Here is a 23,551-nt window from a genome sequence, read left to right on the forward strand (position 1 = left end):
CCCTCATCTTCCTTTATCTTCCCTGTGAAGCTTCTAGCTGGCACATTTAATCTTAAATCTGATTTTTTTTTCTGCCACTGGTACTCTAAATCATTTTAGGAATATTTCCTATCTTAGAATATTATGCATAACTTCATTTAGTGTAATAAATGCTCAGTTATTCTGCAAATTTTCAATACCTATTGTACATTCTTTTCAAAAAAGATAACGTAGCCTGGTTTTCTAAGGAAAAGCTTAATGGAATCCATCAGCCCCGTCTTTTTCACTGGACCTCAGTGCTCCACTGAGCACATGGCAAGGCTCACGGTCTCAGAGATGTTACGTTTGTATGATTTTTTTGAAAACTGGGAGGGAAGCAGATGAAGAGACCAAAATTAGGGCTTTCCCTAAATGTGAAGTAGGCAGAGCTTTGCCCTCCTGCAGTTGAAAAAAATTAGTGGCTGGTGCCCAGCCAGACTGTGCATATCGGTCAGCCAGTCAGTGCATGCACAGTACGAACCAGGGGCAAAATATGCTATCTTTCACCTAGCAAAACATGTTGGGGAAGGGGTAGGGAAATGAGATAAAAGAAGGGGCTGGACATACTTCAGAAGGGTAGAGAAGGATCCAGAAAGACTATGGTAATAGTGTAGGGAAAAGGGTTTAAAGGAGGGGTCCCAGATTAGGAAACCAGACTTCCATAACTTCTTGTTCACAAAACAAGTTTGAGTAACACTAAACAAAATGGTTGTTGGTGAATTCACACTCCTGAAGTTTGTCCTGAACTGTTTTTAGCCATGCTGCAGTTGAATAGCTAGCAGGATATGTCCATAAAATGCAAAACAATTTAAATTATCATAATCCTAATATGGATTAGATCACTTTTTGTGACTCTTGTAAGTGTTCTGAGTGTCTTCAGAGATTTTAAAAAAAAAAAAAGTTAAGGGGAAGGGTAGGGATTTAGTACAGAGCGCCATGATTTTCATGAACATTATTCCAGCAGTAGCTGCCCTGGAAACACTCAAGACAAGGAGCAAAGAACTAATTCAGGATAAACTTGTAATTGTTGAAATGGGTTTTAAAATACTAATTTAGCGGCCAAGAGCCTGATAAATGCTTTGTAAGCCCTTAACTGGTGCCTTGAATTTCTGTTACAACAAAAGTTGAGCCTTCTGTGCTGTACCTCTAAGGCACAGCAGGGCACATCAATCCCACGCTCCTGACCCCTGCTGTAGGCTTGTACCAAGCTGTAGGCTTGGTAAAATTTAGTTCAGCACATATCTGCACAGTTCCATACAACACAGTAATACATAAGCTGCTTCAAATGTACCAAAGCTTGTACAGACTAATTTACCCTACTAGGAAGGGCAGAAGAACATACGCATCTAGATAGTTGACCTTTCCATTGTACACCCATTAGTTTCCAACAGCATGCAGTTGAGGGACTTCTCAAGCATGGCTATACTCATATTTTTTTGTTAAATAGGCCTTGCTGGGATTTCTGATAAATTTGCCTAACCATTTGTGAACACATTTATATTGCTGGGCTCACTTCCTGTAGTAATGCAGCCTGCAGTTTAGCTACTTAGGCCATGAGAAAGTAGCTCTGTTTGAAACCTACAGACTCTTCTTTCATGGGTTAAGTCCTGCTTATACCTCCACTGCCTTCATGTTTACCACTGTCAGGTCCTTGCTCTATCCTATTTTTTGCCTCCTCTGAATGCCATGAGTTGTTCTTCTTTAGAAAATCTGATTTTAGTACCTTCCCAGTTCTAAATTTAGAATGTGTGCTGAGAACCGCATGCTGTAGTCAAAATGTAGATGCTCAAGGGACTTCTCCAAACTGCATATTGTTTTCTTCTTCTTCTTTTTTTTTTAAATAACTCTTAACATTGTATCTACATTTTTGACAATTCCTGAGCATTGAGCTACTGTTTTCATACAACTGGCTCCACAACTCTGAAGACTTCTTTCCTGAATGGTTTTCCCTGTATGCACTGGACTGCACATGCTATTTTATTGCCCAGTTGGTCACAGTAGCATCAGGGCAGCTTTTCACAATCAGCTTTTGTTTTCAGTATCCTGAATGATTCTACAGAATCTCGTCTTCATCACTTTGTCACTCATGCTCCTGTCCTGACACATTTACGCAGGTTCTGAATAACAGAGGCCTCCCACTGTAGTATCTGTCATACACATGCACTCTCTATTGCATTTCATCAATAAATAGCTAACCAGAGAAGAGTAGGATAAAGAGGAGGCCATCATTATGTAATAAGAGCTTTATCAAGAAGGTAGTTTTGCCCCAAGGCTGTGTGGTGCTGTAGGAACTGCTATCTTATTTGCCTATATCCTCTTTAAAAGGCAAACCGATGGCTAAGCGCTAGTACCAGCAGAAAGCATTTGTTGCCTGAAACTGGGCTTTCAGCTGCTCCAGCCCTTCCACCCAGGAGAGAGCTCCTGAGCATAGGCAACAGCTTCACATAACGTACTTATCTTTCAGATAACTTTTCTTATTGTTTTACTTGCACACACTTTCAAAAGTGAAATCCTGCCCCACAAAATGTTTATATCCAAGCTAGCAGATAGAGGAAGATGTGAAGGGGTAAATAAGTACAAGAAAAAAGAAAAGTCAGATAAAATTGAGTTTCTCACCCGTCAGTGCACAAATCTCTTTAAACAAAAAAAAAAAAAGAATCTGGAGAGTCACTGTTACACTATCAAAACTGGCAGTACCATTCATGAGATTAACCTAAGTTCAGCTTTGCCATTGTATTAGGATCATTCAAATCCAAGTACTGCTGCTGCAACGCACCTTGATCCAATGTGTTAGCTAAGACAGTCCAAAACTTCTTTTAAGGAACAATGATTAGTGGTATCTAAGGTCTTTGAAAACTGCAGGCAATGGGAAGAGTAGCCTTGGGCAAAAACAGTAGTAGTTTCCACTCTTTCAATTATTCTTTCCCTTTTCATAAATAATGCATTCTCCAAAGCACCTGTGAATAGTTCAAAACTTGAGGCTAAAAAACCAATACTGTATCTATCATAAGTTTCAGTCCCCTCTACAACACAGTGAAAGAATAGCATAGCATCGCTGAAAAAGGAGATCTTGATTTTTTCATTTTACAGAAATGAAAGCTATTAAGCCCTGGGTAATTGTACTTACATGCCATTACTGCATCTACAGTCTCCTGTGGGCAGGATGCTCTCATTTTAACCTGCAAGGCCACAAAGCAACCAGACCCTAGAAAGGCCTTGGTGTGTTCTGATTAGACTTTCCAACCTGATCAGTGGACATTTGATGCGGCAATTTCTTGTATCACGTAAAAAGTGAACCATTTGCAAAATGCTTCTGCAGGATGCGGTTCCATGAGACAACTTGAGGGGATTTAGCAGCTCACCACTACCAAAAGGGGAAGAACTGGCTTCCCTCACTCTCCTCTCCACTATCACCTCGTGGCTGAACATTCTCAACCTTGCAGTAATCGTAGTTGGTTAAGATGCTTCTGTAAGCTGATTCAACTTACTAACTGCAGTAAACTACCCTAGAAGAAGAAAGCAGTCAGTCCTTTTGCATAAGTACTGCAATAAATGCAAGCTTATGCAACAAAACAGCAACAGGGAAGAGAGACTTCTCTCATTTTGCAACAGATGGATACTAGTCACCTCAGTTGCTTGCAAAACTATCCTCACATCGCCAACATACCTAGAAATATGAGGAACCCTGCTACTTGACCCTGCTACTTTAAGCAGTCACATTTATGTTCTTGCAGAAAATATTTATTGGAAAATGGAAATCCAGGTGATGCAACTTGCACTCGCAGGCTACTTACCTTGTTTATGCCAATCTCCTTCCTTATTAACATGTCAGTCCATTGCACTGTACAATCCTTGAGATTATAAGATACAGAACTGCCACATTCTGAATGCAAGAGGACTACTCTTTCTGTAGCAAATGGTCAATAGCTGTGGTTCAAGTGCCAGGGGCTGGATTCGACTGATGAAGCAGGTTTATTTGCTCCATGGAGGAGGCCAGGTACCAGATCAGCTAAATCAGAGATACTGCTGCACTGTGAGTGATGCTTTTCTTGCCATTGTACAAAGAGACCTCAAACAGGTTTGCCCCCAATACTGCCTAGGAATGAGAACACTCTTAAGGAGGGTCAACCCTTGTTGAAACAGTAGAGGAACGTGAGATTTTGGTGCCTTCTTAAGCAAGAGGATCTAAGTCATCCCTAAGGATGGCAGTTTTAGGGCCTAAGTATTATGGAGGAAGCACACTGAGCTATGGTCCTGAGCTGTCTTTCAAGACTGATTAAGTAGCTCTACTACACAGGCTAGTTTGATGGTATAGCATTAAAAAAAAAAAAAACCTAAAAATGCAAAGCTCCTGACTTTGATAGCCTAATTAATAGGAAATAAACATCTCTGGTTTGTGAAGGAAATGGTCTATCTAGATGCAAGATAATTTTAATCACAAATTAGCTATAGAATAGAGACCTCAGAGGCCCCCATTTTAATTGGGTCCGTCCTTTAATCCTAAAGCAAAAGCTCTAGGCAAAGCCCTTACAACCTTTGAAGGGGTTTGTTGTACTATACAACCTACATTTCTAAAACCAAACATAGGGAAAACAGATTCTGTTACCAGGATAAGAAAAGCAGTTAAAAAATAAAAACCAACAAAAAAGTTAACACAGCAAACAAGCCCCGTTTGGATTCCATCAAAGAATCATTCTGAAGTAACTCACACCATTACAACTTGCATTCACAGTTTAAACCAGTATTTTCATATCATGAACACAATGATGGTTGTATACTTGCAATGAAATACCCAACAAAATGAAGGAAAAGAGTATTCTACAATAGATGATTTCAGTACATATGAAAACACCCAACCTGGGAATGACTAGCGACACTGCAAAGTTCTCCTATGAATTCTAATGCATCATAGTCCTGACCTTGTACACTGACAAGGCTCCATATGGAGATGATTCACATGTTGATGAAACCTTCAGTTGCAAAGATGTTAAAACTAAAGTCCAGGCATTGGGCTGAACCAAGATAACTTCTGACTGACAGTCCTGAGTTGGAAAGATGACCCTATTACTCAGTTTGTGGTAATAATTTAAGACCTCTTTGTGCTCCTCGCAGCACTAAAAAAAAAAAGGTGATGACAACACATTTCAGGTTGTAAAGTCAATTGACAATATACACTTTATTCTGATACAAAAATGAAATATTTTAACAAATTTCAATCCATTATGGACTATACTGAAGTTCTTAATATCCATGCTATTTTTAAACTTGTTTAACCACAAGTATTAAGATTTCACCACACTAGCACCATTGCTCTTGAAGTCTTTGCCAGTTATTTTAATATATTATTCTGTTTCCAATCTTGCGATATTATCTTCTACATGAAGGCCATTTTTCTTCTATGGAGATACTTGGATTACTTTAGTTCAGGAAAAAGCTAATCTTAGATAGAGATGTCAACCTGTAGCACCCACAGTAGAAAAAGAATCATCCATCAGATATCTGAAGTTTAGTGATATTCAAGATCTTTCATGCGCCACACAAGTTAAAATACAAATATTTGTCAGAGATCAGACTGATATGTAAGTTAATATTCCAGCGCAGTGTTGATGATAGTATAGCAATACACGTTCATCTCCCAAATACAAGAACCAAAGATAGCAAGTCAATATATCACAAAATCAAGACTTGAAAGGCTAGGAGCATCCCCCTTCCCACCTTACAATATTTAAAGGCTATCCAAGTTAAGATAATTGTTCAATTTCAATGTTTTCTAACGGCAAAACATTTATCAGATCTGCATCTTTTGGAGAAAGATATATTTACTACTAGAAATAACACTTGCTTTCAAGTTAACAAACACCTTTAAGTACTGAATAAATTTCTGTAGAACTGCAGCTTAGGGACCAAGGCTCTGTAAGTTTACATCTCTCTTCTCAATAGCAGCTACTATAAAAAAACCTCAGTTATATTTTTATAGGCCAGAGTTTATGTTCTCAATAGCCCTATGTATCTGCATTGCAGAGGAAAAGCAAAGCTAGTCACCTAAATAAGGTATCTAGTGTAATGTATTAAGACAAGACCGTGACCTCCCTGCAGCAGTTTAATTTTGGCTCAGCCTCATCTAAGAAAAAGTCACTTTAAAAAAATATATAGTCACTGTGAGATTTCCATTTCATAAGAACATCCTAATTATCTCTAGTCTCTACCTTGCCAATGTAAATTACATCAACTAACTTTTAATTGTACATGTTGCAGTGTCAAAAGTTTGCTTTCTAGCTGTTTTAGAGATAGCAAATGACAAGTTTAAATGCTGGCATCACTCTGAACATACCTAAGCCTTAAGTTAAACTGAAATGCACAAGCATATTCCATTTGACTTTATTTTCAGAGTAACTTAAGCATAATCAACACAAAAAGGAAACTGACTTCACAAAAATACTACAAAGACTGAAAAACATAGTTTAAGTACTAGACTACTAGACAGAAAGAGTTAAAAACATATTCTATACCCATAACAACCTGTAAGATGCAGAACACGAAAATATGTTTCCAGAGTTAAGAATCCATGTGCATAAAAGCAGATTCCATGAAAAATTACTTTATTGCTAGTCATCCAATTGAAAAGTTCAGCTTTCAGCTAGGTATCACTTTACAGTATTAGCCTGTGCTAACCCACCCTGAAAGCACCAGAAACCTGAAAGGGAATCACTTGGCAAGCCAAGATTCATTTGTTATTGGACAAATCACTGTTCGAATCAGTGCAAGATGTTTTTTACTGAATTATTGCAGAATGACTACATTACACACTCCTGTGAAGCATGAAGAAGAGCTTAAGAGTCTTAACCTTTTAATGTCAGGCTTTTTTTTTTTTAAAAAAAAAGACTTCCATCTTTATTACAAGTTAATGAACAACTTCTCAAAAACCGACTGTACACTCCTCAGTGTAACTACAGCATTTATTTCAAAGCACGTATTTCTATTTTGTTAATCTCAGACACACAGCAACTTTGTACCTGTCAGGAATGCAAGATTCTTGAACACAGATTGTATCAGCAAACAAGCCTGATTCAGACCAGGAATTACTGGGTGACATATGCTTCAATACTTGCTTAATACTTAAGGCTTTCCTTGATGTTAAAGAGGCTGGTAAAGGAAAGCCTAGAAGGAAACAAGGGTTAAACAAGTGTTTTACTAAGCACTACAAATCTTACCCAGTCAGAAACCTCCAATTGAAGAGGATGTGCAAGACATTCCCCATTTTGTCAATCAGCAGCTTCTCATTCAACCTGAAAATTAAAAAAATTACTCTTACCTTGTTAAAAAGTCTCCCACTACTCTTTTTAATTCATGAAAAATTTTAAAGGCAAACCTTACCTATGCTCATTGCCCTTCCTTTCAGGTCTAAATGCTAGACCTATTGATTTTGAGTCAACTCAAGTAGCTATCACTCAAGGAGGTTCCAAGAGGTGAAGAACTCTTGCTAGACTTTCTTCGATATTTCAGCTGTGATAAGCAGATTTAACTAGCTTTGGAAAGCTGCTTACTATCAGCACAGTATCTTATGCCTTCACTTTTCTGGAGTTGAAGCTGTTGCTCCTGCTGCCTTGTCATTCTTTAATTATGCTGACTTCTCCATACTCAATAGGCTGCTGAAGTCCTGTCTTATGAGTCTCCTTAGCAAAGTATGGATCAAAGAAGTACATCCTAGGTTCTTTAAAGCTGGTTAATCACTGTCCTTACAGCTTACACTTTTCCACATCACAAACAGCAGCTAAGCTATCCCACCCACCTACAAAGTGGTCACTTACAGACTCCATCTCTTAAAAGGTTGCATACAGATCTTGTTCATAAAGTTTATTATGACACTATTTTTCAAAGTTAACATTGTTGTCACAGTACAGCTACAAGAGGCCCTGTTAAAAAGAACACTGTCAATACATTCTAAAAATTTAGAAATATCAGATCAATTTTCAGAAGGGACATCAACCCCATCCTCCAGTTGTCCCTGCAATCAGATGCAGGCCCCAGTTGCAAATCTACACTTCTCCTAAGTGTAGTAATGTACAAAGCAAGTCAGTGATTAGGTGGCTCACTCCCTAGTGAGATGTCTTTTAAAGTTTTGATGTGTTTTCAAACTCCAAAGGGGTTGTTTAAAAAATGCCTTTATTGAAATACAACCTCCCCCCCCCCACCCAAGCCCAACTTAATAAATATGTACAATAACAAAAGTGTTCACTAAATCACCAGTTCTTGCTTTTAAGTTAGATATTTTTAAAAATTCCACAAAAAAAAGAATAAGCAGACTTTGAAATTCAGTTTGGAGTCTACCAATCTTGACAGCGGTTCCTTGTTTTAGTATATCTGCAGTCTAAATACACTCCAGTAACAGTGTTTCAATAACATTGTTTAATTTTTTCAACAACACACTCATTTTTCTACTACTTAAAATTATAATTCATTAATATGACTGATTATGACTTGAGCCATTTCATACATCTTTGCAGATTCATTCCTACACTGGAATTGCATTTACCTTATACTGCACATTGACCCAGAAGTGAAACATGTGAGAATAATTCCAATACCACATATTGTCAAGTGTTTGAGTATTTCTTCTATTGACTGTGTCCCTACTCTTCTGAGTCTGAATTGACAGAAAGCACTGTCCTGGCAATAGTTGAGAGAGAAGTCAAATCAGGTGAGAAAAGGACAGATTGCAGCACCTTAATTTGTAAGTCAGAAATGCAAATTTAGTACAATTTCTAGCCACATGTGCTGATAAGATTTGCTACTCCAGTGTATCAAATCAAATTGTAACACACTGTCGTTTTACCTATGGAAACTTAAGACTGTACCATGTTTTGTTCTCTATCGTGGGAAGTGCTTCTTGTCAGTAAAATACAAACTAGGTTGTGTTTTCTTCTGATCTTCAAGCTCTTATCTGAGCTTAGATACTCGCAAGGGAAAAAGCTTGAGAACTATACTACTTAGCCCATCGTGAATGGGCTTTTGGAACGCATTACCTGGGACTGTCAGTGATTACACCTGTGCTACCCTTGGCTCCCAGTCAGATGAATGTGTCCAGAAAATTGCCTAGGGTGCATGCAAGAAAGTATATAGCCATTAAGTTATTTTGGAACATACCTATTACTCTCACTATGACGCCTCTTTTAATTGAAACAGTGCAGTCTGGTGTGAGGGAGAGGGAAATGGGGAGAAACGAAGGGGAAGGAGATTGAAATTCCAAGCCACCCTCCCCACAGTGTAGTTTTATTCAACAGAATCATTGTATATCCCAAGGAAACAGGCACTTGATTTCCCCCCCCCCCTTTAAATTCTCGGGAATTACAATAAATAAAAAGATAAGAAGCAAGTTTCTTTTTTTCTTCACCCAAAACTTGAGCGACTGCAGTTATCCCTTATACATCTCAAATGAGACTGGAGACAGCTTGAATGTGGCTAAAGTTGGTCTTGTTAAAATATTTATCATGCCTTATTTTCTTGAAGCGCTAGTACTAATACAGAACTACAAATTAAAAAAATATGCACAAACCAAAAGTAATTTGAAATTTTCATTTGAAGGTAAAGCTTAGTTCTATAATTCACAAACACTAATTTGAATAACTCAATCCTAGTTATACATCTAAACAAACTATAATGCAACATACAGATGTTTTCCCTCTGTATGCCTATGTAACTCATGTCAATGACAGTTACATATATACACTGAGACTAGACCCCTTAAGACTGCAAATCAATAGGTGTTTCTATTGTTAACTTTAAATTAATACAAAATAGTAATTGAGAAATGCATTAATCCTCTCTATTAACTAACAAGGAAACACCCTAAACTACATTTTATTTCTGTTATAGAATTCTCTGTACTAAATGTGGAAAAACTGAACTACACAAATATTGAAAAGTTAAAAATTCCTTAATTTGTTTATTCCTGGTACCACTACCACAATTTACAGGGCAATATACCTGATGTAATGGGAAAATAAAAAGAAAAAAGAAAGACAAAGCTACAACAGATAAAGACCTCAGGAATGTACATCTAATCGACACTACATTGCATTAATCAATAGCTGCACTTTTTGCAAACTGTGGCTATGACAGTCCTGAACAAGAAGGGTTTCCTGTTTAAGCTGCGGTAACTTTTCTGACTATGGATCATCGTTCCTTCTGTGGCAGATTTTACAGTTCCTCTAATGCATTTGGGACGACTGTCTCAAAGTAACCTGCAGCTTTCCTGACAACTCCTCGCTCTCTCTCCTGCTAAGAACTGTAGCCTGTTGAATACAGGATAAGAAAATTATTACTCTCAGTGAACAGTTGTACATTATTCATCATCATTATAAATATGTATTACACCTACCCTTTTTCGGTAGCATTTTTAAAATCTTCTACCACCATAGCCCCCACTTCCACTCCCAGATCCATAACCACCTACAAAAAAAGTGCATATATTAAAATAATATGAATAGGAAAGTTTAAACAAAAATATTTTCAATACAAAGTATATTCACCACCATAGGGACTGCCCGAACTTCGGCCACCAAAGCTGCCACCACCTTTCATGGGACCATAGTTAGATTGTTGCTGTCCACTGTAATTGCCAAAATCATTGTAGTTTCCACTGCCACCGTAATTACCTGAAACAAATGCAGATTTATAAACCCACTTGTGTTCGATACTTGGAAACGAAGCTTGTCAACTTATGGATTCAACATAAATTTCAACAGCTATTTAAAACAACCTAAAATAGAATTGCAAACATTTTGCTTGCCACCGCTGCTCACAATGCACCCATGAGGAGAAGTCCTTAGCACTTTCAAGATTAGAAACAGGTACTTCATTGAAAGTGAAAAAATACCAGAATATATCAGAAAACTTAAAGCAATTTGAATAGGTAATTTGGAGTTAACACAGTAGGCCAAATTTAACGATTGCCTCTAAACTCTGCAAAGGACATGAGTTTCACCGCCATTCTTCCACTGCCTCGTGCTTTGTGTGTATGACAATAATGCAAACTACAAACCAAACACACAATTTATTCGCTCTCAAAAGTAATAGAACTGTCAGGGGAATACTGAACACACACACATCAGAGGGAATAAATTAGTATTCAGCAGATTTTGTATCAGATTAACTCCCCAAACCTGCACTAGCCCTTGCAAATTCTTAGTACTCCTTCCCCAACCATTTCAGATGAAAAGATTCTAAGCTGGTTTTGTAGTTGTGGGATACCCTGATCAGAAACATCACGTCGGTCATAAGAGGCCTCCACAAAAGTTGCTCCAAGTTTAAGAATTAACCATGCAGTTCGGAACATCATTCAGGGAAGTGTAACACTAACAAAGAACACGAATACTACTAAACTGATTTCTCAACAGGACACAGCTAGCTCTATTTTGGTTAGATATTAAAACGGAAGATGTTAATCAAATTAAATCACATTTATCAAAGGATTTACTCTAGGTAATGCTGTAAAACAGTATTACTATAATGCAGTCTTCTATTAGTCTAAGTAATTGGTGTTCAAGAATTGAGGGTTGAGCCATTCCACTGCTCTACAAGGGTTTTTCCATCATCCATGAATGACATCTTTAGTAGTGAAATTCTGTTAACGTAGTCTTGGCCTTTATTCCAGCGCATTACGTAACATTGCATCATCCAAAGTTGGACATGTCAACTATGGTCGTTAGCATTCTAAATTACCTCCTTTTAATCTGTAGGCCATACATACAAGCTTTGCACAGCAAATAAGAATAGTAGTCTTAAAAATACACAAAGGTTACCTAATTCTTTATAGAATATGTCCTAAAAGTTTAATGCGAGTTTAGTCAGATACAGCCTGGTCACAGCAAAAGAACTGCTTTTATAAATACAATTGGAGTTGCTCATTTCACAAGAAAACAGTTTAAAAAAAAAAAAACACCCTTGCACAAGTTTCAAGTCACTAAGGCAAACATGATCCAGAGGGCATAAACTGATAACTGACAGCAACAGTGCTTTTCAAACAGTGAAAAGTTAAAATAGAAACCTACGTGATAACTTCACACTCTAGTCTGAATTGGGCTGGGTAGAGTCAGGGGAAATCCTTCCTCTTGCTATTAGTAAAGTTTTTCCCTTTTCTCCTACTCCACCTCCAAACTTGCATATTTACAGCTACTGCTTCTTGAAATACAATTTTCAGGGGAAACAATGCTGTATAGTTAAATCAAAGCTTATCCAGATGGGAGAGAACTTTATGTTACATCATCTTCTCTGTTAAGACCTAACTGTACAAGTCCTCTTAGGTATTATTATATTTCAGGTGTTGTACAACTAAGACCTGACCAAAAAAAAAAAAAAAAGATGGCTAGAGCTGGCATCTTACCACCACCAAAATTTCCTCCTTCATTGTAGCCATCATATCCTCCTCCTCCACCTCCATATCCACCACCTGGGTTTCCATATCCTGGTCCTCCGCCACCACCGTATCCTCCTCTGCTGCCATAGCCAGGACCACCTCCATAGTTGCCACCTTCAAATAAAAGAAGGGTCAAACTAAGCACATCAAAGTTAAATACTGGTAAGAAAAAGCCCATACTTAAAAACAGCAACAAAACCAATGATCATTTACTTGAATTATCTAGTCCAAATAGAAAACATTTGACTATGTCCACATTAGAAGCATAATAGTAAATTTCATTCTTGCTCATGCAAATTGAATAGATATAACACCACCACCTGTTAACTGTGTTAATTGCCTCTTTATGCAAGTAGCTTTCCATCAGTACTACATGCCATCCTCTTTATACCTCTAAACCGAAAGTACTTAGTAGGCACAGCCCTCAAAAGAATTCTGGTTTGCAGTTTTGATCTAGACATACAGCTTTACTTAAACTTGTGCCAAAGCTACTAGATGATCTTTCTTCCAGTCACCAAAAGCATATCTAAGAGACAATCTTCTGGGTACTGAGCTGGTGCCATACATATTTATGGAGTACTTCTGAACTGGGAAACAGTATCAGAGAACTCAACATCACTAAGTACGACTGCTTGTAGAATCAGTAATACGTAACTACAGGTTATCTCGTCATTTGTTTCAATGAAAATGTCGCTTTCACAGCTGACCGTTTGGCAACTTCCACAGCCTTCTTCAGATCCATTTTGGATACTCACCCCAATTTCATGTTGAAAAAAAATACCACCAATGCATGAAAAGAAAAGTCTTAGAGTTGATTTAAAGAGAATTCTGGTATCGTTTAGAGAGAGAGCTGGTCACTGCTTTACTTCACAGATTTAATCATCCCAAATGATATCAGAATCTTCATTTCACTGCTCTCAGTAATACATAGCTGCTTCACGACATGAAGCACGACCTCATGATATGAGGTTATCTAAAGGCCGAATGCAGGAAAAAATTTCCTTCCACCCTTTGGTGGGGCAGGTAGAGGGGAGAAGAAGGGAAAACAAAACAAAACCAAGAACCTCCAACTCTTGATGCTCAACAAGCAAAAAAAAACTATCACCAAAGTAGACTTGGTTTCCAAGATGGAAGTAAGACTTAAAGCTAGTTATACAATTAAGAAAAAAGAGGGGGAGGTGGGAATACACTTACCATCACCAAATCCATTGTATCCGTCACCACCCCCAAAGCTTCCTCTGCTCCCACCACCGCCACCACCACCCCCATAGCCTCCTGGAACACAAAACAGATGAGATTGTTTTCCTGCACACAAGTTAAGTATTAAAGCCAACAGACACAGCAAATGAAAAGTCATATTTTGGAGACATTCCAGTCATTTACCTCTTCCACCGAAGTTTCCTCCTCGGCCAAAGTTTCCACCACCACCTCCAAAGTTTCCACGACCCATGAAGTTGCCTGAGCCACCCCCACGACCTATAAAATATTTTACTTAAATTACGTTAATTGAAAACCAGTGATATAAAATTATCATATATAATTCTAAATTTACCTCTCTGAGAGCTAGCAGTCTGCATCTCTTGTTTTGACAGTGCTTTTTTCACTTCACAATTATGTCCATTTATAGTATGATATTTCTGAACTAGAGATAATTGTGAAATTGGAAAGTTAGAAAATCAAATCATTAAAAACAACACACCATAAAACACTAACAAAACACTAACGTAAGGCATAAGCATGGTTTAAACTAAGTATTCAATCTACCCCATTTCTTGCAATACTGTCAAGCAACCGATTTATGAAACTATTGCATCCCATGCACTGCTTTTCTGAGAACTAAAGTCAGTTTATCCCCTAAGCCAGTTCTCATTAAAGAATTACATACCAACAATTTTATCAACTGTATCATGATCATCAAAAGTTACAAAAGCAAAGCCTCTTTTCTTTCCGCTTTGCCTGTCTTCCATGACTTCTATAGTTTCAATCTTGCCATATTTTTCAAAGTATTCCCTTAAATTATACTCTTCCGTATCTTCTTTAATTCCACCAACAAATATTTTCTTTACTGTGAGATGTGCCCCAGGCTTTACAGAATCCTGCAACACCAAAAATGATACTCAGTGCTTTACGTAACTAGGCACATATTAAGAACAATAAAGTTAACTGAAACACTAACTTACCTCCCTTGAAACTGCTCTCTTTGGTTCAACCACCCGTCCATCAACTTTATGTGGTCGAGCACTCATTGCAGCATCTACCTCTTCCACACAAGAGTAAGTCACAAAGCCGAAGCCTCTGGAACGTTTTGTCTGTGGGTCTCTCATCACCTACAAAAACGTAGAAGGGACACCGCGTTCCTGTACTATCTTAAGTACCCGTATCTTTCCAAAAGCACAAATATTTGTCACCTTACCACACAATCCGTGAGTGTGCCCCATTTTTCGAAGTGCTCTCTCAAGCTATCATCTGTTGTTTCAAAACTCAGACCTCCAATGAACAGCTTTCTCAACTGCTCTGGCTCTTTAGGCTCGTGGCCCTACAAAAGGGGAAAAAACCAAATACATTTTTGAATACAAATCACAGAATTAAGATTCCACAGAATTACTAAAAATGATCTGTACACATTATAATCAGAACATATTTACACAAAAACAATGACTTCTAATGGTTGTAGACAGCAGCACAGTGAGTTTAACACTTAATGACATGTGGTTTTAATTAAGACAGTAGCTAGTTAACAACTTAAGAACACTCAAACGTGAAACGACAGAAAGAAGAAACGTCAGTTCCAAATTGCTCTGTAGGGATTTGCAAAGAACCACTGCAAGATAAAAGGAAACTTTAACACTTTATAAAACATGAGAAACCATCAAAAGCTTAAGAAAACAGTGTACAAAATAAAGTGTCCAAATCAAGGGTCTAGTGTTTTGCAGCATCTAGTTTAAAACTTCTTTTTTTTTTTTTAAATCTTACTTTCAGGCTCTTATGAAAAAATTACTTCTTTATAAGTACAAATTTTGTACTGAGATAGCTTTGTTAGTTACTTCACACAAACAAGAAAAGTACAAGTACCTTTCTGGCTTTCAAAGTTGTGGGAAATACTTCTAAAACGTGACTCAATTTGGACTTGCTTTTATTAAGAAAATGAAACCGTAACAGGTGGTTAGTACCCACTCATGGTCAAATTCCTAACTGCTGCAGTAAGACTCACATCTTAATAAGCAGAGCTGAAACAAACTTCAGTGTAACTGAAGCTCTTGACAGTATCACCTACACCTGACCAGCCCACATTTTAAAATGTGCCAAAGTTTTCTATAGCACCCTTAAATGCAGGTTTAGTAGTGCACGAGTGCTCCTGCTCTCTTTCAGTGTTACACTTATTTTAGTAAGGCAGGGAATATCACTGTATATTTGACAGAAGTTTGTCAAAAGCCATTTTTAATTTCTCTCATCCCCAAGACAAAGGCAAGCTATAAATAAGACTTTAATGTAGTTGCTTGTTAACAAGCAGATGTTTTTGTGCTTTCAAACCATTCCACAGTAAAGGTGCTGGCCAGAGCTGCTGCATGTGACTTCAATTCTGCAGCAGGAATGTGCAATAAGATCCACTGTTTCTGCTGCAGTGAGTTAATTTGGACTCGAACCAGCAAAAGCTGGAGAGTTGAACTAGACAGATCAAATCACAGCCTTCTGCATATACATCTTTGTATCGGTATTATACTTATACATATATCTTGCTTCACATCTACAGGTGAAGTGCTTTAGCCTCTGCCGCTGTTTCAATCAAGGTGAGGGGAGCCAGTCAGAAGGGTAGTGAACTACATCTGCCCTGGAGAGCAATGAAATTTGTGAAGCAATACATGGCAAAACAGTTTCCCAATTATACATTGCTTTAAGAGTCTTTCACTGCTTTTAGGATCCTTTTATAATTCTCTGGGTTATAACGTGCAGACTGTACCACAAGAAAAAATGCTGCCTGAAAAGGAGACCCCTGCTCTTATTTACACCTTCAAAACTGAGTAAGAGAGTCCCAGTATTGTAGGTAACAACTTTCTCCTTAAGCCATTGACTTTTTACAGTTCTCTGACACTACTTAGGGCTATGGGGTTGTCCATTAGCAGTTCAGATCACTTTACCTTGAAAAAGTGACAACAAAACTCTTCAGGGCACTCCTGGCAGAAAAAAAGAGTTTTCCTTTTTCTTCACACTTTTATTACATACACATGAACTGCAGTTCTCATTGTGGAAGAAAAACACTTGGTGTTACAGCTTCCTGAAGCCAGCAAAAATTGTGTTGCACACTGTGGCCATTCTCTTCCATCATATGGAGTGACTATTATCCTCAGAGCTTCCCTATGTTATAGGGGCTCTCCCACAGAAATGAGAGACATTTTCTTAGGGAATACAGGTATTTTTTCAGGCATTTTGCTCTTCCTGGGAATAAGAGCACCCAGGGTTTTCAGAATGCTGTTCTCTACCATGCAGCATGCTACTTTTCAGTCCTTCAGCAACGGTCTAGTTGTGACAGCACTCTTCTGGGCAGCAAGCCCAGCACAACACAGCAACTTTCCTCCTCCCCACTGTAACTACTACATGGGCTGCAATAGGATTAGCAAGCTCCCTCCCACTCAGCCAATACCGCGGGCCAGCGTGCCATTTAGCAGTACTTAGTTTTTGCCGTGTGTTTGGGGGGGGGGGGAAAGGGGGGAATGCTCAGCCTTCTTGCAGCCAGCATATCACATCGTTTCTTCCCATAAGCAGTTTAAGGGAGTTCCCAAACAGCTTAATACATTCTGAGGAGGTGGGGACCTTTCCTCCTCCAGCCTTGCCAGGCAACTTCCCTCCCTCAAGCCAATGCTTTCCACGGCACCAACCGCCTCCATTTTGTGAGCGATCTCGTCTCATCCACACTCAATATGGAGTCGGAGAGGGGCGGGGCCACAGCGGAGCAGTAACAGCATGCGCAGTAGCAGCACATCCCGTCCTTGCCCCCCCCCCCCCCCCGCCACGTCCCAACACCGCAGTGGCACTGTGAGAGCACCCCTCCCTGCCGCTCCTGGCAGCGCAGCCTACGTGCATTGAGGCCACCGCGAGCAGCCAGCGTTTCAAGAGGGCATTTGCTTCCCTCTGCAACATCCCTTCCCGAAGTAACTGTTCGAACTACTGCCTCTCAGGTTCCATCTAAACCCAAAATATTCAGTTCAGTCTACCTGCACCTCCTTCCGTGGGGGGGGGGGGGGGGGAGGAGGCAGAAATCAATAGCATCCCCTCCTTCCCTCCCCATCCAAGCAACTCTTAAAAGTCCTTTCTGTTGAAAAGGTCTCACAATTTTGGCATAGGGCTGCCATACACTGTATCACCTTTATTCTGAGTTAGCCAGAAACTTAATTTTCATATGGCAGGGGCTTTGAATAATCAACATTTTGAAGTTGCAGTATTTCCATCAGAAGGCACTGTCTTCACATTACTCCCATGTGCTGTATCTTTATGAAAAAAGCTAACACCAACAAGTTTCCAAAGAATGCTTCTCACGATATCAAGTGTTATCTGCAGCAAAACCTGTAAAATTAAACTGGCAAATCTTCTAGGTAGTCCCATCCCTGAGCTCTTGAAACTCAAAAGCTTACAGACAACTGGGGCCTAATACACCTTCTCTGTGAAGCATTTTCTCCAGTAACTTAATAGCCTTTAAGTACCTTCCAGGCAAAGCTACTTTTGTTAACTACAAAAACCTTACTTCCAGGCACCTGAGTAAGCAAAGTTATATTGTATCCAAAACTCAAAGGTAATGCGACAATCGATGCATTCTTTCCAGAAGGACCTTACACAGAATAGTTTGCTACAAAAAACTTCATGGTACAGGATACAGGTAACTCAGATCACTTGGTTCGTAAGTAAAATGGACCTGCCCTCTCAGATTACAATAGTGTATTATCTCCAGAAAAAGATGGTTTAACTAGCTAAAATATCCAACCATGCTGGGAAAATAACGTTCAAAAGGACACAAATCAATATAAAGTAAAGACACTGAACATGGCTCAGTTAGAGGCTAGATAAGCATATTTCACGTCCTCTTTGCTGGTCTTAAAATCATTTTCTGAACAGTACCAAGGCTTTATTTTCCTCTCCCATTTCTGCACCCTGCCCCATCCTCTCAGAACAGTCCCAACCTTCATCACACACCTCATTCAGTCTACATTTCTGCTAGAAACAAGAAAAAACAATTATTTTTACTTAGTACAGCCTTTCACCTGCAGTATTAGGCAGCCAGTCGTATTAAATAGAACCTGTCTTTATTTCCCATTAATAACAGGTATTTGAAGATCAGAAAAAAAAAATAAAGTTCCTGATGATGTTCTGAGAATACAAAAAAGTGTTGAAAAATTGCTACACCTTGTTCCAGTCACAAACAACAAGGATACGTTTGATCACTGCTGTTATAACAGAAAATTAGGAAAGTAAAATTTTTTCCATTACGCTCAGCACTCAACTCCTTAAGTAATTTATTGTGCTTAAGGAGTTATTTCGCTAATATGGGGATGAAGAAGGTAGCAAAAAGCTCAGAATTAATCCATCAGACAGAAATAGTCCAAGTTTCGTTACTCTTTTCTCCTTAAAGCTAAGGTTTTTTTTAAATAAAAAAGGCAGTAGTCTCACCTGGGAGGATCGTCTTCCTTTCCTCTTGTAGTCTTCAACATCTCTTTCTTCCTTAAGAGCAGCCATTTTGGAAGGGTACTCTGAATCAGCCTTTCTTTTAAATCTAGGAAACCTAGAAAACAGGTTGGATAAGTCAACAGTTACCCCAAATCCTAGGAAACAGGGCCTTCTCTGGCTGGAACAAATGGGTGTGGGTTTACAGAAGAAAATGGAGGAGGGATAAAATTAAATTATAAATATATAAAAGGGTACAGTAAAAATCCTCAGCCTATTTTGCTCACAGTTAAGAAGAGCTGCAGAAGGAACATCTGCTATTCTACTAAAGGTCTGTTTATAACTGTGAGAATAACTAGGAACAATCTAAAGCTTAAATCTGTAGGAAAAAAACTATGTTAAACGTTGTTTTACATAACTATCACAAATACAACTGGTACAGGGCAAGCAAATTCCACTTTCGATACCCAAATCCAAATTAAATTCTACTTCTCTAGATTCTATGCCTGAAATATTTAACGTTTTACAAACAAGGCTTATTAACAGCAATCTTATAGCATGGCGTACTGCTATCAGTGACCCAGCAGCTTACAGAACTGGAATACTAGAGCATGCATTAGAAGTTTTCTGCAGTGAAAAATATTTTCCTTTAAATATCAGCACAATATTTTTTTTTATTGATTTGGTTCTTGCAAGATTATGAACTTTAATAGCTGACCACTAGTAATCTATAATATAGTACTGGTCAACTGGCATGGTACTTTGCTTCCAAATTACGTATTTAATTACTCCCCAGTGCTCCATTTACATACCTAACTGCTCACAATAAAGATGTTAACATATTTATGTAACATGTTATTGCAAAAGGAAGCAAGTATTTCACAAAATAAGCTTAGTTAATGAATCCACATGTAAACATTCAAACAAAAAAAGCCCGTTCCCTTTAATCTTAAAAAGTTTACTCAGATCATTATGTTATTTAGTTTGCCTCATATTCTGTATTAATATCTTTGGCAACAGTTCGTCATTAATTTGGATGTTGCTTAAAATTTATTACAACAGCCAAAGTAGAACACAGTTTAATGAAGAACACGCTACTGTAAAGCTACATTTATGCTGCATGAAAGTCACTGAGATTCACAAAACTAGGTGCATTTTCTTTTAAGTTTTATTCCTGCAAACACTATATTGGGAAAAGCAGGCAGGTCTCTTAATGACCAGTATGCACTCTTCTTTAGAGTGAAAACTATTATTTAAAATAATTCCATGTTAAAATACAGCCTCAAATTAAGATCTTCAAATTAAATCCAGTTGCAAAATCATGAGCATCACGATTAACAATTTTTGAAGCTTTGTGAAGTGACATAAAAGAAGACTTTTGTATACTAGACTAAATGAAGACTTTTGTCTACTACAAAAGTGTTAAGCCTGCTCTTGAAATCCTTCAAACCGAACACTAGCAAAAGGAGAGCAGTCAGGGTAATTTCCTAATACTTGCTGAGCTGTTCAACTCCTTAAAGTATCCTGGGGAGGTATCAAACAGAAAACTGACAAGTCAAGAGCTTCTGAAAAAATACCTGTATGGCAAGAGAAACCTTTGGGAGAGAAGGGACAAGCCTATTTAGGTATCTACTGAAGACATGAAGAGTATGCAGTCCCTCTCTCATACTGTCACCTGCTGCTTTCCCCAGTGGGACTCCATGTTGGCCAGCATAAAGCTCATAAGCATGATCTCTTTTGCCCATCTGATCTTCAGAGGCCATCATAGCAGAGAATTGTCTCACTGCTAATGCATACTATTAACTAAAGGGGAACACAGCCCTATTACTACTTTTTATTACAGAAATTTAAGACATCTTTATACTATTATTTTATACTTCATATCAACAAAATACTGTATTTAAAATATTCAGAACATTTTTATCAACTGAGTTAAACTAGTATTGAAACAGTTGTGTACTACAACTTAACCACAAAACTGAAAGTAATCTCAGAAGCAATTTGCTAGCTATAGTGAACAGAAAGCCACCAGGGAGGGGATGCCTCATTACTCAAAGGAATTTATAATCCTACTCTATCTCTTACAGAGGCAATAAGTAAGACAGTAGAGGGGAAACAGACATTCCCAAGATGAAAGTTTACCTGTCCATTCAGAGAATACTATGGAGATGTATTGGTCTTTTTTGTAAATAGCTAAAGTTGGACCTAACGTGCATACAGTATATCGTGCCAAACCTAAGAGTTAAAGCAGCAAAACAATAGATTTTCAGCTCTAAGTGTGTTGGCAGTTTATTCCCAACGCCAACAGGAACGTCTGCTGGGAAAAAAACAAGAAGATATTAGCTTAATAACTTATGTGATGGGTTTCCAAACTTTATTGATGCATGTTCAAATGCTCTGAAGTCATCATCCCTCCCATTTGTCAAACTATGCAACAACCCTGAAGCAACTAAAACAATTGCTTACATGGAAAGTGGAGTTATTTTTAGCTGTTTTGCTAAGGGATCCAGTTTCTTCTCTACTTTTAAGGCAGCAACAGAAGCTAGTGTGAGCTGTTGGTTTCTATGTTCTTGATTCTACAAGCTTTCAGCTTGCAATAAAGGAAGGGGTCAAGATACCCAAGAAAAATACCCTGAACAATTTCGCTCACCATACATTACTTAAAAGCAGTTGAGCAAAAATCTTTGGTTTTGAGGGAAAAGGAAAAAAACAGAAGGGGATATCTTTACACATCTTCCCTCTGGGTAGGATGCGGATGACTGTCCTAATACAAATTCAGTTGCAATTTCATTCAAGCCGAGAAAACTTTGAACCAAACTTTGCGCCAGACTGCTTCTTTGTGTTGCCTACCAGGATCATGGCGGGAGGCCACTGAATGTCGTGGCTCTTGTGCATGTACGCTTGGGGGAGCTGGGAAAGGAGAAAAGGAAACGAGAAAGCATCTGAGAGCGCTTTGCGGTAAGCCTTTCCCCCTTCCCCGGCCAGCAAGAGCTCGCTACGTGGGTTAACTGCCCTCAGGAAGGGGGGGGGGGGGTGGCGGCCCAGCGAGGTGCTGCTACGTGTGCTACTCTTTTTCAGCGAGGAGCGGGGGACGGCCGTACATAACCGTATTGCTTTAAAGTTTCTTCCTGCGAAAACGGGTGAGAAAACAATACCTCTGGCGCACTACTCTGCGTAGTTTTTACCAGGGCCGTACAGGGAGAAGAGAAACAATGACCTACTCATTTCCCTCCCACCCTCGCCCAAATACGCGCTTAAGCATTTCAGTCTCCCCCAAGGACGGCAGGGGAGTACTCTGACGCCCACAGCCCCGTCCCAAGTCGAGGGCCAGCCCTGCACCACCCACCCGCACGCTGGAGCGCAGCGAAATGGCGGCCGCAGCCACTGCGCCCGAGGGGCCGCACAAGAGGAAGCGCAGCCGCTCCAGCACCCTCCCCCTTCCTTTCAACGACCGCCATTGCAGGCTAATGCGCCATTTCGCAGCGAAAAAGGAAACGAGCCTGGAGCGCAAGAGAAACCCCTCGAAAGTCAACGGCGGTCGCCGCTCAGGGAAGGCAGCGGGAAGCGCAACGAGCACCGCTGTGGCGCCTTCCCCCCCCCCCCAACCCCTACTTCAGCCCGACGCACCCAGCACTCCTCCTTCCCTTTTTACCGTAGCGGTAAAACTAGCGGAGAGCTTAACTATCTCTACTAGCACGCAGGGTGGCGGTGGGGAAGGCCGCTTCATCTCCCTTGCCTCAGCATAGCTTAGCGGGTCCCGCTCCCTCCACGCGGTAGAGCAATTACCTCCATTTTGTGACCGGACTCGCCTCCTCCAGTATCAATATGGAGCCGAGAGGAAGAGGCGGGGGAGGGCGGAGGGGGGTCACGTGACGGGAAGGCGGGCTCCAGGCGCCGCGCGATAGGGCTCGCGGCGGGGGGGGGGGGGGGGGAAGATGGGGTTCGTAGCCGCGCGCGGCGGCTGTTCCGTCTTTCTTCTCTCCCCCCCCCCCAGCCTCCCCTCCCCCAGCCCCGCAGTGCCGCCAGCCCTGGGCCGCGCTCGGCGGAGGCGACCCTTCCCCACCCAGAGAAAGGGGAAAAGGAAGGGAGCGGGAACAGCCGAAGCGGGGAGGTGGGAAAGGGGGAGTAGAGGTGAGATAAGATAAGATATAACCGTGCCAGCGTTCAGTTAAGCTTCTTCCCGCCCTCGTCGGTCATACGCCTGCCGCTGGCCTAGCGCACTAACCGCCGCCCGCTGTGGGGGTGGCGGCGCCGGCGCGTAGCCGTTAGTGGTGGCGCACTGGCGGGCGCCGCCTCTCGCCTCAGCACGTAAGGCCGCCCGCCAGCCTTGCGGCCTCCCCCCGCCGCGGCCGCCCGCCCCCGCTGCCTTCAGCATCACGCGGGCCGAGAGCCCAGCCCGCCGGGAGCCGCCAGCCCCGGCGGCTTGGGCCCTGAGCGCCCTTGGGGGAGGGCAGCCATCGAAGCACT

The 23,551-nt window shown here is 40.1% G+C and overlaps 1 protein-coding gene across 50 annotated transcripts; it reads right to left on the bottom strand.

Annotated features, from left to right (window-relative positions):
* Positions 1–5,160: 5,160 nt before the first annotated feature.
* HNRNPA3 (heterogeneous nuclear ribonucleoprotein A3) lies at positions 5,161–23,551 on the bottom strand. Of its 50 annotated transcripts, none has more exons than XR_011141897.1 (14): positions 23,238–23,426; positions 21,227–21,398; positions 19,091–19,202; positions 14,847–14,969; positions 14,614–14,760; positions 14,319–14,529; positions 13,986–14,075; positions 13,817–13,909; positions 13,628–13,708; positions 12,401–12,547; positions 10,551–10,673; positions 10,397–10,467; positions 7,230–7,304; positions 5,161–5,476 (listed from the first exon to the last, which is right to left on the bottom strand). XR_011141897.1 is itself a non-coding variant. In XM_068948452.1 (13 exons), the coding sequence occupies exons 2-12, from the start codon at positions 21,232–21,234 to the stop codon at positions 10,415–10,417; spliced, it is 1,191 nt and encodes a 396-aa protein (XP_068804553.1). In that variant the 5' UTR covers positions 21,235–21,319; positions 23,238–23,462; the 3' UTR covers positions 9,577–10,310; positions 10,397–10,414. The 50 variants fall into 50 exon arrangements, 43 of the variants coding, with proteins under 43 accessions (XP_068804571.1, XP_068804553.1, XP_068804548.1 ...); XR_011141894.1 differs by having other exon boundaries at positions 10,548–10,673; XR_011141895.1 differs by having other exon boundaries at positions 10,548–10,673; positions 21,227–21,319; positions 23,238–23,422.

This window comes from Struthio camelus, chromosome 6, assembly GCF_040807025.1.
Source record: "Struthio camelus isolate bStrCam1 chromosome 6, bStrCam1.hap1, whole genome shotgun sequence".
NCBI lineage: Eukaryota > Metazoa > Chordata > Aves > Struthioniformes > Struthionidae > Struthio > Struthio camelus.

Excerpts from the sequence above, each read along its gene's own strand:
- HNRNPA3 (XM_068948444.1), bottom strand. Across the intron at positions 14,530-14,613 it reads AGAGAGCAGTTTCAAGGGAG|GATTCTGTAAAGCCTGGGGC; the intron begins GTAAGTTAGTGT and ends TTGGTGTTGCAG. Across the intron at positions 13,910-13,985 it reads GACTGCTAGCTCTCAGAGAG|GTCGTGGGGGTGGCTCAGGC; the intron begins GTAAATTTAGAA and ends AATATTTTATAG.